This window comes from Triturus cristatus, chromosome 1_2, assembly GCF_964204655.1.
Source record: "Triturus cristatus chromosome 1_2, aTriCri1.1, whole genome shotgun sequence".
Taxonomy (NCBI): Eukaryota; Metazoa; Chordata; class Amphibia; order Caudata; family Salamandridae; genus Triturus; species Triturus cristatus.
In genome coordinates, this window is record NC_140580.1 from 1,160,344,143 (window position 1) to 1,160,363,067 (window position 18,925).

At 51.5% G+C, this 18,925-nt stretch overlaps 1 protein-coding gene across 1 annotated transcript in view; it reads right to left on the bottom strand.

Moving 5' to 3' along the window:
• PRDM12 (PR/SET domain 12) overlaps window positions 1–18,925 on the bottom strand; it is a 44,271-nt gene that overhangs the window by 12,845 nt on the left and 12,501 nt on the right. Inside the window, exon 3 of the mRNA XM_085613967.1 lies at window positions 18,493–18,648. Within this exon, the coding sequence (XP_085470093.1) occupies window positions 18,493–18,648 (156 nt within the window). The remainder of the gene's footprint in view (window positions 1–18,492; window positions 18,649–18,925) is intronic.

Below are 18,925 nucleotides of genomic sequence, written 5' to 3' on the forward strand. Positions count from 1 at the left end.
TGCCGCGCAGCATGCACGCTGCAGTGCAGCACTGCAGAAAGTGTGGAGGTTTGCAAGGATTATATCACTGCAGGTTTAGCACTTGTCTAGCTGCGGCAGTCTAGATCCGTTGTAACTTTTTGATTACGTGTCTCTTAGGTCCTGCCTAGGTCACCTGATAGTAACTCATTCAGGGAGCTCCTCAGAGCAGCAGATACAGCCTGGCCCCATGGGCAGCCCAAACACTACTCAAATTAGTGTGTGGGGCCTTAGCCAGGACCCCACCCAGAGCAGCAAGTATCTAACCCAGAACATTGCATAGTGCCTACCGCAGGGCACTGCGAGACCGTGAGATACAATAGAAGCCACTGTGAAATCAAACGGAAATCCTTTCTAAAGCGCTCTATACCCTGAGGTACCTAAGCGCTAGCAGGCGGCACCCTATAGCAATCGAAAGTCTCCCCAAGTGGCTAAAGGAAATGAGATGTCTTCAGAAGTTTTTTTACTACAGTGAGTGAGTCAGCTTCCGAGATCTGAGCAGGCAGAGAATTCCACAGTTTGGCAGCAGCAACTGAGATGGAACCACCTCCCCGTCTGGCCTTCCGACATCCAGGAGCCAGCACCTGCCTGTGGAAGGAGGTCTGAGAAGCCTACTAGGGGTGAACCAGTGGAAGAGAGTGAGGTGGGCTGGAACCTCTCCGATGCAAAGAGCCTTAAAAGGAATCCTCTCTCTGTAAGCCAGTGGCGGGAACGAATCCCGTCTCTGACCGAAAGGTTCCTCAGGATGTTAAGAATCCGTTCAGGGCAACTTGAAGTTTGTTAAGAGAGGAAGCATTATTATTGAGAATGAGCTTTAATAGTCCAATCGCGAGGTGCCACACACCAATGCCTCCATTTTGTCAGCATTAAGTTTTGAGGCGTTGCCTTCCGTCCACCTATTAATGCTGGACATACAATGATTGAACCTCTCAGCTCCTAAAGTGCGGTTGTTGGAAACAGACATGATGGTCTGGGTGTCATCTGCGTACGACAGCGCCTGGAACCAGAGCGAGAGCACCGATGTGGCCAACGCAGCAACATGCGCACTAAAAAGAGTCGACTCGAGGACGAGCCTTGAGGAACCCCACAACTGACCGTCTGTACTCTGTTGGTAAGGAAAGAGCGGAGGAGGGTAAGTGCAAACCCACCGCTACCAACTTGCTGCAGCTGTTGGCTCATCCGTACTGGCGAGATGGTGTCGAACGCAGCGGACAAACCCTGCATCACCAGAATGGCGCCCAGCGTGATCGACCTGACGCGGATGCTGTCCGCAGCCGTGATGAGCGCAGCGCAGACTCTGTACTGTGGCTACTCCTGAAACCATTTTGCGCGGGCTCAAGGATATTATGAGACACAATAAATGCACCTATTCCTGGTAGCGGGGAAGGAGGAGGGACGCTTTTCCGATCCTTCGGGTCCGCATTAGGTCTTCTAAGTGGCAGAGCGAGGATGGCCTCCGTCCAAGGAGTAACAAAAACTGCAGGAAGTCTGCAACATGTTCCGGGGCCAGTGGGGGAGTTTTAGTTAAACAGGGGTCAGGTGGAGGTCAAGATTTAACCCTCAACAACAAACCTTTAGTTTGAGGCAGAGAGATGAGGGGGAATTGAGTGCGATGATTGAACTGAGGGCACAACGTGGCATATTTGGGAAGGGACTCACTTTCCATTGGTAGATTAAAATGGGAATAAACATTCAAAATGCTATCCCGAAAGTATCGTGCCAGTCTGTTACAGAAGTCTTGGGATGGATTCAACAAGGCCTGGGATGGGAGGGGGTGCACAGCTCTTTCAGTCCATATCTGCTCTTGTCTGCAGCATTCCTGTCTAAGGCCCAGAAGTTCCACAGTGAACCAGGGTGCGGATGGTTAATTGGTTGGAGCCAGGCTCGGCCTCAACGTGGAGAACCAGGGTGCGGATGGTTAATTGGTTGGAGCCAGGCTCGGCCTCAACGTAGAGAACCAGGGCGCGGACGCTTTAACTGGTTGGAGCCAGGCTCGGGCTCAACGTAGAGAACCAGGGCGCAGACGCTTTACTTGGTTGGAGCCAGGCTCGGGCTCAACGTAGAGAACCAGGGCGTGGACGCTTTACTTGGTTGGAGCCAGGCTCGGCCTCAACGTGGAGAACCAGGGCGCGGACGCTTTACTTGGTTGGAGCCAGGCTTGACATCAATGTAGAGAACCAGGTCGCAGATGCTTTACCTGGTTGGAGCCAGGCTCGGGCTCAACGTAGAGAACCAGGGCGCGGACGCTTTACTTGGTTGGAGCCAGGCTCGGGCTCAACGTAGAGAACCAGGGCGCGGACGCTTTACTTGGTTGGAGCCAGGCTCGGCCTCAACGTGGAGAACCAGGGCGCGGACGCTTTACTTGGTTGGAGCCAGGCTTGACATCAATGTAGAGAACCAGGTCGCAGATGCTTTACCTGGTTGGAGCCAGGCTCGGGCTCAACGTAGAGAACCAGGGCGCAGACGCTTTACTTGGTTGGAGCCAGTCTCGGCCTCAACACAAACAAGCATTGGCATAGCCAATAGGTCTCGCCTTTGGGACCTTATAAGTGTTTAGCCATGCAACAGTTGCATAACTAAATACTTATAAGGTCCCAAAGGCGAGACCTATTGGCTATGCAAAGCAGCCTTGCGGCCGCGAAAGTGGTCGCGATCAAACATCAAAGCGGCCGTGCGGCCGTGAAAGTGAAAGTAATCGCGGTAAAGCGCGGCGCGCGCGCCCGCGCACATGCACTGTAGCTCTAGGCTGGCCTGGTAGCACTTTTTGGAGCCCTCTCAATAAGTCTCGCCAGACCAGTGCATGCGCTGGGTCAGGCGAGACCTAAAAACCAGGGTGCGGATGCTTTACTTGGTTGGAGCCAGGCTCAGCCTCAACGTAGAGAACCAGGGCGCAGACGCTTTACTTGGTTGGAGCCAGGCTTGACATCAATGTAGAGAACTAGGTCGCAGATGCTTTACCTGGTTGGAGCCAGGCTCGGGCTCAACGTAGAGAACTAGGGCGCAGACGCTTTACTTGGTTGGAGCCAGGCTCGGCCTCAACACAGAAAACCAGGGTGTGGATGCTTTACTTGGTTGGAGCCAGGCTCGGCATCAACATAGAGAACCAGGGCGCAGACGCTTTCTTGGGTTGGAGCCAGGCCCGGCCTCAACGTAGAGAACCAGGGCGCGGACGCTTTACTTGGTTGGAGCCAGGCTTGACATCAATGTAGAGAACCAGGTCGCAGATGCTTTACCTGGTTGGAGCCAGGCTCAGGCTCAACGTAGAGAACTAGGGCGCAGACGCTTTAGTTGGTTGGAGCCAGGCTCGGCCTCAACACAGAAAACCAGGGTGTGGATGCTTTACTTGGTTGGAGCCAGGCTCGGCATCAACATAGAGAACCAGGGAGTGGACGCTTTCTTGGGTTGGAGCCAGGCCCGGCCTCAACGTAGAGAACCAGGGCGCAGACGGTTTACTTGGTTGGAGCCAGGCTCAGCCTCAACGTAGAGAACCAGGGCGCGGACGCTTTACTTGGTTGGAGCCAGGCTCGGCCTCAACGTGGAGAACCAGGGCGCGGACGCTTTACTTGGTTGGAGCCAGGCTTGACATCAATGTAGAGAACCAGGTCGCAGATGCTTTACCTGGTTGGAGCCAGGCTCGGGCTCAACGTAGAGAACCAGGGCGCAGACGCTTTACTTGGTTGGAGCCAGTCTCGGCCTCAACACAAACAAGCATTGGCATAGCCAATAGGTCTCGCCTTTGGGACCTTATAAGTGTTTAGCCATGCAACAGTTGCATAACTAAATACTTATAAGGTCCCAAAGGCGAGACCTATTGGCTATGCAAAGCAGCCTTGCGGCCGCGAAAGTGGTCGCGATCAAACATCAAAGCGGCCGTGCGGCCGTGAAAGTGAAAGTAATCGCGGTAAAGCGCGGCGCGCGCGCCCGCGCACATGCACTGTAGCTCTAGGCTGGCCTGGTAGCACTTTTTGGAGCCCTCTCAATAAGTCTCGCCAGACCAGTGCATGCGCTGGGTCAGGCGAGACCTAAAAACCAGGGTGCGGATGCTTTACTTGGTTGGAGCCAGGCTCAGCCTCAACGTAGAGAACCAGGGCGCAGACGCTTTACTTGGTTGGAGCCAGGCTTGACATCAATGTAGAGAACTAGGTCGCAGATGCTTTACCTGGTTGGAGCCAGGCTCGGGCTCAACGTAGAGAACTAGGGCGCAGACGCTTTACTTGGTTGGAGCCAGGCTCGGCCTCAACACAGAAAACCAGGGTGTGGATGCTTTACTTGGTTGGAGCCAGGCTCAGCATCAACATAGAGAACCAGGGCGCAGACGCTTTCTTGGGTTGGAGCCAGGCCCGGCCTCAACGTAGAGAACCAGGGCGCGGACGCTTTACTTGGTTGGAGCCAGGCTTGACATCAATGTAGAGAACCAGGTCGCAGATGCTTTACCTGGTTGGAGCCAGGCTCAGGCTCAACGTAGAGAACTAGGGCGCAGACGCTTTAGTTGGTTGGAGCCAGGCTCGGCCTCAACACAGAAAACCAGGGTGTGGATGCTTTACTTGGTTGGAGCCAGGCTCGGCATCAACATAGAGAACCAGGGCGTGGACGCTTTCTTGGGTTGGAGCCAGGCCCGGCCTCAACGTAGAGAACCAGGGCGCAGACGGTTTACTTGGTTGGAGCCAGGCTCAGCCTCAACGTAGAGAACCAGGGCGCGGACGCTTTACTTGGTTGGAGCCAGGCTCGGCCTCAACGGAGAGAACCAGGGCGCGGACGCTTTACTTGGTTGGAGCCAGGCTCGGCCTCAACGGAGAGAACCAGGGCGCGGACGCTTTACTTGATTGGAGCCAGGCTTGACATCAATGTAGAGAACCAGGTCGCAGATGCTTTACCTGGTTGGAGCCAGGCTCGGCCTCAACATAGAGCGTGGGGGAAGGACAGTGGCTGAGAAAGCTTGGTGGTCGCCCAGCTAAGGGGGTGAACACAGCCAACAGTCAGATCGTCATAGCTGGTAAGGACACCATTGACTGTGCCACAAGACCCTTCTGCACCCCTCCTTCCCCAGCCCCTGCCCCCATTGGACCCAATGTGAGAGCTTCACTCGCCATAGAACATGTGTTGGGGAATTTAAGGGATGTTTTTGGCAGTGTTCCTCAGCCCTTTCTTTATTGTCGACTCTCTACAGGCTCGGGCCAGGGATCCTGGCCTACGTGATCATACGTACTTGTGTATCCGTGTGCATAAGATATATGTACGTGAAGCTATATAGTGCACAGTAGCTACAAATCATCCAGGCGCTGCACAAGTGGGCGGGGTTCAATGGACGCCCAGGGCGCAATGCAGAATACAACGGGAAGGAAAGGCTTTACTGTATGAAGTGAACAGGGGAGAGGAGTTGGCCTAACGCTAGGGCGGTCGACCTCGAATCTGGGGAACCAGGTTCGAGTCTCGGCAATGACGCTAAACATCCTGTGATTCTGGGCAAATCACGTAATCTCCCTGTGCCTGAAAAAATGAATGAGTCCTCGTGTAATGCAACTGGTGCTATGTAAGGCGCTTTGATACCCGATTCGGGTCATGTTCGCGCTATATAAAACTCTGTAAAAAAAACAAAAAAAACAGGAGCAGGGGTCGAAAGGCAGGGGCTACAGTACCCTATGGTGGTGGCGGAGGGGGTATCTTATCAGGTAGAGACTGCAGCGAGATGTGACCCGTGGAAGTGAGGAGTTTGTTTCTGCACCCCAGGAAAGGGCTGGACACACCAGGGGGTCCTGCTTCGCCGCCTTCTCATTGGGGACGAAGGACTTCTCACCCTCTCGTCTGCAGATCCTACGTGCCTGCGCCAGCATTAGGCGCTACCTGTGCCCCCTCTGTCCCTGCACCAGCCCGCACCCAGCCTTCCTGCTGCGCTGCCGGAGGGGTGCGGGAAAGACACCCCCCGTTTCCACCTCTCCACCCCTGAAAAGCTCCATTGCCTAGCTACCAAGGACAGCTCGGCGGTGAACAGAGGCGCTTTACAAGTCTCCATAAACAATCCTCGGCAGAAAAAAGCCTCCGCACACAGAAGGTGTTCTCTTATGGCCTCCATTCAGGATGGCATCTTGGCACAATGGGCGGGGGGCGGGGCCTGAACCGCTGCCAAAGCGGGAGTCTAGGGGTGACGGCTCCGGGGGCTGAGCAGCACCGCACCTGCAAGTGACACCCATTGTGGGCCTGGGCGGAGTCTGCCCAGGAGACAGTACTGTGGCACACAGCGCCAAGCCAAGCACTGTAGCACTCAATGCCAAGCAGCGCTACATAAACAGATGCTACTATAGCGCCTAATGCCAAGCAGCGCTGCAGGGGCGGGTATTACTTCAGCGGCTAATGCAATAATTGCTGCATGAAAAGATTTTACTATAGAACGTAATAAACGGCTGCATGAACAGAAATTACTATAGCGCCTAGCGCCAACAAGCACTTTATAAACTGATATTACTGATGCCAACAAGTACTTTATGCACTGATATTACTAATGCCAACAAGCACTTCATGAGCACATTGCTACAGCACCCGGTGCCAGGCAGCGCTGCATAAACATATGCTACTATAGAACCTCAGAAATAGCACTGTATTTACAGATAGTACCATAGCGCCTAATGCTGAGCTATGGCAGGTATTACTGCAGCACCCAATGCCAAGCAACACTCCATAAACAGATGCTACTATAGCGCCTAATGCCAAACAACATTTTATGAACACATATTACAACAGGGCTCAGTGCCCTGTAGCGCTCCAAGCGCCTCTGTTACTATAGAACCTAACAACCAGTTATTACTATAGCGCCTAATGCCAAACAACATTTTATGAACACATATTACAACAGGACTCAGTGCCCTGTGGCGCCCCAAGCGCCTCTGTTACTATAGAACCTAATAAACAGTTATCACTATAGCGCCTAATGCCAAGCAGCGCTGCAAGGGCGGGTATTACTGCAGCATTTAATGCAAGTAGCGCTGCATGAAAATATATCACTTTAGCGCCTAATGGCAAGAAGCACATTATGAACTGATATTACTAATGCCAACAAGCACTGTATGAGCTCATTGCTACAGCACCCAGTGCCGGGCAGCGCTGCATAAACATTTATTACTGCAGAACCTCAGAAGTAGTGCTGTATTTACAGATATTACTATAGCGCCTAATGCCAAGCAACGCTATATGAATATATGTTATGGCATCTTAAGTCAGACAGGGGTGTATGAATAGATATCACTGGAGCATCCAGTGCCGCACAGCACTGCACGAAGAGAAGACTGTTACAGCGCCTAATGCCCGAACAGCGCAGCATGAACGGATATTGCTATAGAACGGAATGTAGCGCTGCATGCAGTTAGAGGTATATGCGAGGATCGCCTAATGGCCAGCAGGCTGTGCGGACAGATAGAACTGTACCTAACACCAGGCAGCGCTGCAGGAAGAGAGTACGGTGGCACCTAGCGCCAAGTATGCTGCCTTCTTGGCTCTCCCACAGATTTCCCGGGGACCTGTGATATAACTAGCTGATCTGCAGGGGTGCAGGTGAAGTTTTTCTGAGATGCTGTTCTCGGAAGGAGGGTGGGTGGGAGGAGAGGAGGTGTCTCGCGGTGCTTGGACTGGAGGGGACAGATTTACAACAAAGTGACGCAGCACGGTGCAGCAAGGCATTATGCTGCGCTGTGCTGCGTTAGTTTAGAAAGCACAGAGATGTGACATATTTACAAGAATATGTTGCATCTCTGTGCTTCCCCTGCGCTGGCGCACAAACTGCAGCCATGCGCCGGCGCAGGCACCCTTGCACCATGGTGCAAGGGTGCCTGCGTCGTGGGGAAATTGTTTTTGTGCAGGAAGGGACAAAAAAGGTTAAATGCCCTCCGAGCGGAGGGGGCACACGTGCCGGGTGTGCTGGCGAGGGGAGCGGAAAGCAAGAGACTGCTGTCCGCGCTCCCCCCAGCTTTAAGGTGCCCTGCGAGTCGCCCACGCCCCGGAAGTGATCCGATCACTTCCGGGGTGCGGGGGAGCCTCCCACGACCCGGAAGTGAATCAACCACCTCCGGGTCGCGGCCCCTCGCCCATGGCGAGGCCAATGCGCGAGGATGCTGCGGGGGGGCACGGCCGACCGCCATAATGGCGGCGGGGCCGATGCCGGCCCCGCCTTCCTCTTTTTCCTCTTTGAATGCGTGCTGTAGAATGCAGCACACATTGATAGGGGAAAAACGAGGAGAAATGAAAACATTTCTCCTCATTGCGCCTCGCTACGCCACCTCTAGGGTGGTGTAGCATTCACACGCATCTCCAGATTTACGATTTCTCGTAAATCTGGAGATGTGTCTTGTTCCATGGGTGTTGCACGGTAACACCCACAGCAACACCCATGGAACGCCCCTTCCACGCACAGCGCTGCGTGTGAAGGGGCCATATTTACGAGGAGAGGAAAAGTCACGCAGGGTGGCTTTTCCTGTCCCTGTAAATATGGAGGAGCCCCCTGCGCCACCAGTACGTCACGAAAAGTGACGTAGTGGTGGCACAGGGGGCTTGTAAATCTGCCCCGAGGCGCGCAGCGCGTGCGCCTGGCGCGCAGGGTCCCTCTGAAGATAAAATGACCCAGCTGGTGAACATGCGCAGATATCCCTTCTTATCCCAGCAGGGGGGGTGTCAAGCTCCCCCAAAGGGCTTCTTAGCGTATGATTTGCCGGACGGCGGTGCTGCTGAGTGAAGAGGGAAGTGCCCACCATCCTCCGGAGTTAATATAGAGAGGAGGAAAAGTTGTAGAAAGAGAAAAGGTGAGCCCCGTTCAGATGGATTACCCTAAAGGACTGTCCACTAGATTAACAGAAGAACAAAAGGAAAAACTGTCACATTTCCACCAAAAGACATCACTAAGTGACATCTCGGAGCCTCTTCCTGAATGGACAGGCCGTACAGCGCCTTAGAACAGTCTCGAAAGGAAAGGGAATAAGAAAGGCAAAGCTCCCAAAAAATAAAAGTAATAAAAACAAGAGGTTTACTGAGGAATGGAAGATCCTGAAGGCGCAGATAAGGAAAGGGGAGAGAAACCTTAAATTACGGTATGACATAGAAAGCCATACTGCGCTGATGAAGTTCAGGCGAAGGTATACAAATTCAATCAGAGACCAGAAAAGAGAACATACAGAGCAGTTTTGGAGACTTATGATAGAGGCAGTAGAAACTAAAAACAGAAAAGATTTTGGGAAATTGGTACAAGGTGGGTCAGGAAAAACTCAAGGACGGATGGTGGAGGAACAAGCATGGGTGGACCAGCTGGAGGAGTTATATGGTAAAGAGATGGAGACGGCGAGAAACAAGTAACCCCTTGGGAGAGAGTGAGTGAGGATATAAGGGCCATGTTTGCATGAAGAAATATTACCCGAGCTGCTGGACCTGATAATATGCCTGCAATAATTATAAAAACTGGCCGGATTGGTGGGCGGGGTTTTTGTATAGGGTGCTAGAATTTTGGATACAGGGATAATACCCGAAAACTGGAGAGGGGCAATTATCAGGCCAATACATGATAAGGAGATATAAAAAGCCCCAAAAATGATAGGCTGATTAACCTTCTGGATGTGGCCGGAAAGGTATTTGCAAAAATCATCCTGGGAATGTTAAAAGATTGGGCAGATCTTAATGGCATAGTAGCACCTGAACATGGGGGGCTCAAAGGAACGACACTCGACAATTGCCCCCTGTTTTTCACTTTGGTGTATAGCCTGCACGTCGGTGGGGCAGAGGGGGGGGCCCATTGTACTGCTTCGTATACTTCCGTGCAGCTTTTGATCTGGTAGATAGAAACTGCCTACGGGAGGCATCGCGGAAATGAGATATTCCAAAGACTTCTTAAGACTGGTTCAGGCGTTACATCGGAGCACCGGGGCCCAGGGCATCATGGATACTGCAGGGACTCGAACACAAAAAATACAAGTGAATAATGGGTTGAGACAGGGGTGTGTATTAGCCCCTTTACTTTTCTCTTTATTTGTCGCAGATCTGCCAGTCCTGCCACAAATGGATTCAGTCCCAAGATGAATGGTAAACATGTGGCATGCCTCCTGTATGCAGACGAGCTTGTGATTTTAGACGAGACAGAAATAGGCTTGTAAAGGAAATTAGATTTCAGAATTATTGTAGGTGGAAAAAATGAGTGGTAAATATGGCTGAAACTAGGGTGCTTTGCTTTGGAAAAACTAAAAGCAAATTTAATTGGCACCTAGGCTCGGAGAGACTTGAATTGGTTAATGGATATAAGTATCTTGGAGTCTGGTCTGAGCGGTCCATGAAAGGGGAATTCACCTGGAGGCACTGGAGACCACGGCTATTGCCTGGGTGAGTGGGCTGAAAAAATGTAATAAGACCTTTGGAGAAATGTCATGTGGACCAGCCCTAATAGCCTACGAAGCAATGATCCCCCCCGCAACTTCAAAACGGATCAGAATTAGTGACAAAAACAGGTGGGATGCCCATGAGGGGAAATGTCTGAAGTATTTACTGTCCCTTCCCAGTTCAGCGATGATCCAAGCAATAAGATTAGAAACTGCCATGATTTCATGGAATATTTTGGCTGCAAAAGCCCTACTTAGATTCTGGGGGAAGTGAAGTGGGGAGGAGCGACAGAAAGTTTCTCAGTGTTGCAAGAATGAAATTGTGCAAAGTGAATTAAAATGGGCAGAAAAGGTTAGGACCAACCTGGTTGGCGTTTGTACAGATATGAAAGTAATGCTGCTCCCACAGAACCGACAAATAGAAATCTACAAGAGTGAGCTAAAAGGGCCAGGCAAAGAACTGTCAAAGGAAAGTAACTATCAAGATCTAAGTGAGAAAAAATGGGTGCATTTTATGTTAAAAGCGTGGCAGAATAAAGAGAGTTATCCGCATGTGGATATCCTACCAAACCCGCTGCTAAGAACTGAAGGGCTGAGAGTAAGAGTTGGAAGCCACCCTTGCAAGACAAGTGACATGGTAAAAGCAAAAAGGATCGGCGTAGGAGGGAATTGTTCTTGCGGGTTGAATTCGAAATGTGAGACGTTGCATATTGTGTTGGATTGTCTGAAAATCAAACAGCAGCGGAGACAGTGGTGACGCCCAAGATTCCTGGAATATGGAATTATGACTCGTGGGCACGCTGCAGAATGTGTAAGTGATGTGCGCTTTTTAAGACATAGCAGGCGCCACTGGAGGTTCGTGAGGGCACAGTGCAGTGTTTGTTGAGAATTAGTCGGAGTGCGGATGTATTTTGCAGGATTACCTGCAGATTTTATTAGAAGATATATTTTACATGGGTAATTTGTTATGGTTTTATTACATTAAATGTATCATTATATATGAATTTGCGATCATATTTTCATGTTCTGCTGTTTGAAGGCCAGTGGTCTAAACAGACATATCTTTGATTGATTGACGGTGGCATCCAATGACGCACAGCACTGCATGAAGAGAAGAATGTTATAGCGCCTAGTGCCCGAACAGCGCAGCATGAACGGATATTACTATAGAACCTAGCGCCAAGTGTGCCTCATTGGTGCCTTCTTGGCTCTCCCACAGATTTCCTGCTATAACTAGCAGATCTGCAGGGGTGCAGGTGAAGTTTTTCCAGATGCTGTTCTTGGAGGGAGGGTGGGGGAGAGGGGGCTGCGTCTAGCGGTGCCTGGACTCGAGGCGCGCAGCGCGTGCGCCTGGCGCGCAGGGTCCCTCTGAAGATAAAATGACCCAGCTGGTGAATATGCGCAGATATCCCTTCTTATCCCAGCAGGGGGTGTGTCAAGCTCCCCCCAAATGGCTTCTTAGCCGTATGATTTGCCGGACGGCGGCGCTGCTAAGATGTCGTCTACACAATGCCGGCGGCCGCGATGAGCCTTTTCTGGTAAACATCGGGTCCACGGGTAGCCATTTAAGTGCGCAGAGAGCAGCGCACACATAATGCGGCAGTTTGCAAAGCCCTACATATAATTACCGTAAGTGTGTGTCTAAACACGAGGGAAGAAACCGCGGCAATCTTATCCCCCGGAAAATGGAAATGAGCGCAAAGCTTTCAGCTGCCGCGTCCCTGTCGAGTGCCAGAGATCAAACATGGCTCGGCGATGCGCCGCGTGGCGCGACATGCCGCTCAAAGCACTGGCGCGAGGTAGGGGGTCGTCCCGCTGCCCGCCTCGGCAGGCCACGGAACTGCAGTGCCGAGGGAGAAAAGGCCATTTCTGGAGACCGCCTCATCGAAAAGAAAGAGGCCAAGGAGAGTGGGGTCAGATGCACGGAGAGGCCCATCTGCGCCAAGCCGCGAGCCCCCATTATGGGCCTTGAAGCCGCACGAGCGGCGCTACCCAGTGGGACGGCTGGCAGGGCTTTCAAAGCCCTACACTTAGTGCAGCAGTGACACTCGAAGGTGTGGTGTGCCTCGATCGTTTCTGGGCGCTACCTGTCACGCAGCGTGGGCTCCGGCGCCTCCTCCTGTGGTGTCACCTCTATAACCTGTCAGTCAGGATGATTGACAGGCTCGCTGCTGGCTGGCAGCTCGGTACCTGGGGCCAGGGCAGTCACCAAACTTTCCATCTTAAGGAAAGCCACGAGCCGCAAGTATTCACTAAAACTGACAGCTCTAAAGACATCTAACAGGTCAAACATCGCACCCACCTCTCATAAAACTGCCAACGTTTCACGGGCACCCTGCTTTCCCTAAAGTGTAAAAGTGTCCAGGGCTTTGGAGAGGGTCCGTTTCCTAAGGGCAACCAATGGAGGGCGTTCAGGGCCGACGAGATCGCAGGTGAATGCAAGAGAACCCCAACCACCACATTTTGGAGCACCTGCAGGCAATTCACAAGAGCCGTGGCAACTCCTAAAGAGAGGGTGTTAGCGTACTCAAGGCGCGAGGTGATCGGCACAATAAAGCTGGCATCTCGGAGGCACACAGTGCCCTATAAATGACAAAAATGTGTCAGGTTGCAGCCCATATCAACCCATATCCCTGCCTGTCGCAGAATAGAAGCTATGGACATTGTAAAGCTTCTACCAAGAGCTGTCACAGAGGGAATACTATGGACATGTCTATGCAAACTCCATTACTGCCCGTCATGGAATAGAATTTACAGACATCCGGGGCTCCATCGAAGACCTGTCTATGCAAACTCCATTACTGCCCGTCATGGAAAAAATACTACAGACCTTTCGGGGATCCATCGAAGACTGGTCTATACAAACTCCATTACTGGCCGTCATGGAAAAAATACTACAGACCTTTCGGGGATCCATCGAAGACTGGTCTATACAAACTCCATTACTGCCCGTCATGGAAAAAATACTACAGACCTTTCGGGGATCCATCGAAGACTGGTCTATGCAAACTCCATTACTGCCCGTCATGGAAAAAATACTACAGACCTTTCGGGGATCCATCGAAGACTGGTCTATACAAACTCCATTACTGCCCGTCATGGAAAAAATACTACAGACCTTTTGGGGCTCCATCGAAGGCCTGTCTATGCAAACTCCATTACTGCCCGTCATGGAAAAAATACTACAGACCTTTTGGGGCTCCATCGAAGGCCTGTCTATGCAAACTCCATTACTGCCCGTCATGGAAAAAATACTACAGACCTTTCGGGGATCCATCGAAGACTGGTCTATACAAACTCCATTACTGCCCGTCATGGAAAAAATACTACAGACCTTTTGGGGCTCCATCGAAGGCCTGTCTATGCAAACTCCATTACTGCCCGTCATGGAAAAAATACTACAGACCTTTCGGGGCTCCATCGAAGGCCTGTCTATGCAAACTCCATTACTGCCCGTCATGGAAAAAATACTACAGACCTTTCGGGGCTCCATCGAAGACTGGTCTATACAAACTCCATTACTGCCCGTCATGGAAAAAATACTACAGACCTTTTGGGGCTCCATCGAAGGCCTGTCTATGCAAACTCCATTACTGCCCGTCATGGAAAAAATACTACAGACCTTTCGGGGCTCCATCGAAGGCCTGTCTATGCAAACTCCATTACTGCCCGTCATGGAAAAAATACTACAGACCTTTCGGGGCTCCATCGAAGACTGGTCTATACAAACTCCATTACTACCCGTCATGGAAAAAATACTACAGACCTTTCGGGGCTCCATCGAAGGCCTGTCTATGCAAACTCCATTACTGCCCGTCAGGGGAAAAATACTACAGACCTTTTTGGGCTCCATCGAAGGCCTGTCTATACAAACTCCATTAATGCCCGTCATGGAATAGAATTTACGGACATTCCGGGGCTCCATCGAAGGCCTGTCTATACAAACTCCATTACTGCCCATCCCGTAATAGATACTATACACCATACAGAGCTCCACCAAAGACCAGTCTATTCAACTCCAGAACTGCCCATCATAGAATAAATACTACAAACCTTCCAGGGCTCCATCGAAGGCCTGTCTATACAAACTCCATTACTGTCCATCATGGGAAAGATATTACAGACCTTCCGGGGCTCCATCAAAGACATGTCTATACAGAGTCCATTACTGCACATCCCGTAATAGTTACTATACACCATACAGAGCTCCACCGAAGACCTGTCTATACAAACTCCATTACTGTCCATCATGGGAAAGATACAACAGACCTTCCGGGGCTCCACCGAAAACCTGTCTATACAAACTCCACTAGTGCCCATCCCAAAATGGATACTACAGACATGCCGTGGCTCCATCGAAGAGCTCTCTATACAAACTCAGTTACTGCCTGTCATGGAATAGACACTAAACACTTTTTGTGTCTCTATCGAAGAGATATCTATACACATCCAGCTACTACCGGTAATTGAAGGGGTACAATAGGCACGCCAGAGGTCTCCATCAACGAAACTTCTATACACACAAACACAGAGTGGGGTACTACAGGTCTCCGGAGTTCCATCGAAGAGCTGTCTATACACACTGAGTTACTACCTTCCATAGATGGGGTACTACTTACCTGAGGGCTGTATCAAAGACCCATCTATAAACACTGAGCTACTACCTGTAATTGAAGGGATAGTACAGATGTGCCTGGACTCCATCGAAGAGCCGTCTATACACACTCAGTTACTACCTGTCACAGAAGAGGGACTCCAGCCCTCCCGGGGCTCTATCGAAGAACCTTCTATAGGCACTCAGCTACTACCTGTCATAGACATGGAACTCAAGACCTCGCGGGACTCTATCGAAGAGCCTTCTATTGACACTCAGTTACTACCTGTCACAGAAGAAGGACTCCAGCCCTCTGGGGATCTATCGAAGAACCTTCTATAGGCACTCAGCTACTACCTGTCATAGACGTCGAACTCAAGACCTCCCGGACTCTATCGAAGAGCCTTCTATAGACACTCAGTTACTACGTGTCACAGAAGAGGTACTCCAGACCTCCGGGGACTCTATCGAAAGGCCTTCTATACACACTCAGTTACTACCTGTCACAGAAGATGTACCCCAGCCCAGCCCTCCCAGGGCTCTATCGAAGAGCCGTCTATACGTATTCAGTAACTACTGTCACAGAAGAGGTACTCCAGCCCTCCTGGGACTCTATCGAAGAGTCTTCAACACACACTCAGTTACTACCTGTCACAGAAGAGGTACTCTAGCCCTCCTGGGACTCTATAGAAGAGTCTTCAACACACACTCAGTTACTACCTGTCACAGAAGAGGTACTCCAGACCTCCTGGGACTCTATCAAAGAGTCTTCTATAGACACTCAGTTACTACCTGCCACAGAAGAGGCACTCCAGCCCTCCTGGGGCTCTATCGAAGAGCCTTCCATAGACACTCAGTTACTACCCATCATAGAAGGGATACTCCAGCCCTCCCTGGGCTCTATCGAAGAGTCTACTATATACACTCAGTTACTACCTGCCACAGAAGAGGCACTCCAGACCTCCCGGGGCTCTATCGAAGAGCCTTCTATAGACACTCAGTTACTCCCTGTCACAGAAGAGGTACTCCAGCCCTTCTGAGGTTCTATCGAAGAGGCTTCTATATACACTCAGTTACTACCTGTCATAGAAGGGACACTACAGACCTCCTGGGACTCTATCGAAGTCTTTCATTAAGATTCTTACCACTTCCTTCCCACATACAGGCTGAATGCATGATGCTCATGAAACAGACCACGCAGGCTGCTAGGACCAATCAATGCCTTGTACATCGCTAGGGTCAATCAGTGCCTCGTATATCGCTAGGGTCAGTCAAAGCCTCGTACAGTGCCGTGTTCAAGCAGTACCTGTGCGTTGCTAGGGTCAGTCAGAGCCTCGTACAGCGCTGTGTTCAAGCAGTACCTGTGCGTTGCTAGGGTCAGTCAGTGCCTTGTACAGCGCTGTGTTCAAGCAGTACCTGTGCGTTGCTAGGGTCAGTCAGTGCCTTGTACAGCGCTGTGTTCAAGCAGTACCTGTGCATTGCTAGGGTCAGTCAGTGCCTTGTACATTGCTGTGTTCAAGCAGTACCTGTGCATTGCTAGGGTCAGTCAGTGCCTTGTACATTGCTGTGTTCAAGCAGTACCTGTGCGTTGCTAGGGTCAGTCAGTGCCTTGTACAGCGCTGTGTTCAAGCAGTACCTGTGCGTTGCTAGGGTCAGTCAGTGCCTTGTACAGCGCTGTGTTCAAGCAGTACCTGTGCGTTGCTAGGGTCAGTCAGTGCCTTGTACAGCGCTGTGTTCAAGCAGTACCTGTGCATTGCTCGGGTCAATCAGTGCCTTGTATATTGCTGTGTTCAAGCAGTACCTGTGCGTTGCTAGGGTCAGTCAGTGCCTTGTACAGCGCTGTGTTCAAGCAGTACCTGTGCATTGCTCGGGTCAATCAGTGCCTTGTATATTGCTGTGTTCAAGCAGTACCTGTGCGTTGCTAGGGTCAGTCAGTGCCTTGTACAGCGCTGTGTTCAAGCAGTACCTGTGCATTGCTAGGGTCAGTCAGTGCCTTGTACATTGCTGTGTTCAAGCAGTACCTGTGCATTGCTAGGGTCAGTCAGCGCCTTGTACATTGCTGTGTTCAAGCAGTACCTGTGCGTTGCTAGGTTCAGTCAGTGCCTTGTACATTGCTGTGTTCAAGCAGTACCTGTGCGTTGCTAGGGTCAGTCAGTGCCTTGTACAGCGCTGTGTTCAAGCAGTACCTGTGCGTTGCTAGGGTCAGTCAGTGCCTTGTACAGCGCTGTGTTCAAGCAGTACCTGTGCGTTGCTAGGGTCAGTCAGTGCCTTGTACAGCGCTGTGTTCAAGCAGTACCTGTGCGTTGCTAGGGTCAGTCAGTGCCTTGTACAGTGCTGTGTTCAAGCAGTACCTGTGCATTGCTAGGGTCAGTCAGTGCCTTGTACAGCGCTGTGTTCAAGCAGTACCTGTGCGTTGCTAGGGTCAGTCAGTGCCTTGTACAGCGCTGTGTTCAAGCAGTACCTGTGCATTGCTCGGGTCAATCAGTGCCTTGTATATTGCTGTGTTCAAGCAGTACCTGTGCGTTGCTAGGGTCAGTCAGTGCCTTGTACAGCGCTGTGTTCAAGCAGTACCTGTGCCTTGCTAGGGTCAACCAGTGCCTTGTACAGTGCTGTGTTCAAGCAGTACCTGTGCGTTGCTAGGGTCAGTCAGTGCCTTGTACATTGCTGTGTTCAAGCAGTACCTGTGCATTGCTAGGGTCAGTCAGTGCCTTGTACAGCGTTGTGTTCAAGCAGTACCTGTGCGTTGCTAGGGTCAGTCAGTGCCTTGTACAGCGCTGTGTTCAAGCAGTACCTGTGCATTGCTAGGGTCAGTCAGTGCCTTGTACATTGCTGTGTTCAAGCAGTACCTGTGCGTTGCTAGGGTCAGTCAGTGCCTTGTACATTGCTTTGTTCAAGCAGTACCTGTGCGTTGCTAGGGTCAGTCAGTGCCTTGTACAGCGCTGTGTTCAAGCAGTACCTGTGCGTTGCTAGGGTCAGTCAGTGCCTTGTACAGCGCTGTGTTCAAGCAGTACCTGTGCGTTGCTAGGGTCAGTCAGTGCCTTGTACAGCGCTGTGTTCAAGCAGTACCTGCGCGTTGCTAGGGTCAGTCAGTGCCTTGGTCTTTGAGTCAGTTTCTTCTCATTATCAAACGGACTCAAGTCATCCCTGCAGGCTCCATCGCCGCCATCACACAGCTAGGCAACACCCCTGTTTATTCTAGCTGTCAGGAACTTTGAAAAAGTTGATCACGTGATCGAGGAGACATGTCCTCCTACACGCGTTGAGTTGCACTGCCAAGTATAAACCTGCTTAAAAGCGTTAGGGGGGGGGGGGGGCCCGTGGTGTGTTGTTTTATGAAGGAGACGACGCGTATGTTGGAGATACATATACACACACACACACACACACACATACACACACTAGTGTTCCAGGTAACAGACGCCCGTCGCGCGCTTCTGAACGGCCACAGCCCCTACGCCTCAGGTACCATCCCTTCCCACACTCAAGGTGCCTGTCCTACCACAAGATGGCGCCGTCGGTGGCGCCAGGGCCAGCACTCACCTCGATGGCTTTGTAGAAGATGCTGCTTCCGATCTGCACCACCTCCAGGTTCTGCTCCTGCTCGTTGCGCGCGCACTTGATGTACGTCATCCAGCTGCGGTGATCCTCCTGGCTGGCATCGATGAAGTAGCGCACGGTGCCATCTTCATTGAACACCTGGAGGAGGGGGCATAAGCCGTGAGTGGGGAGGCCCATTCCTTACATGTGGATTGTGTGCAGCTCATGGCCCCACCCGCCCAAAACAATAACACGGGTTGTGTGCAAGTCATGGCCCCCACCTGCCCAAAACAAGAACATGGACCCGCCTGCGCCAATTTGAAAACACAGGTTGCGTGCTGCTCATGGACACGCCTGTCCCAATAAGAGAACGTAGGTTGTGTGCAGCTCGTGGCCACGCCTGCCCAAAACAAGAACACGGGTTGTGTGCAGCTCA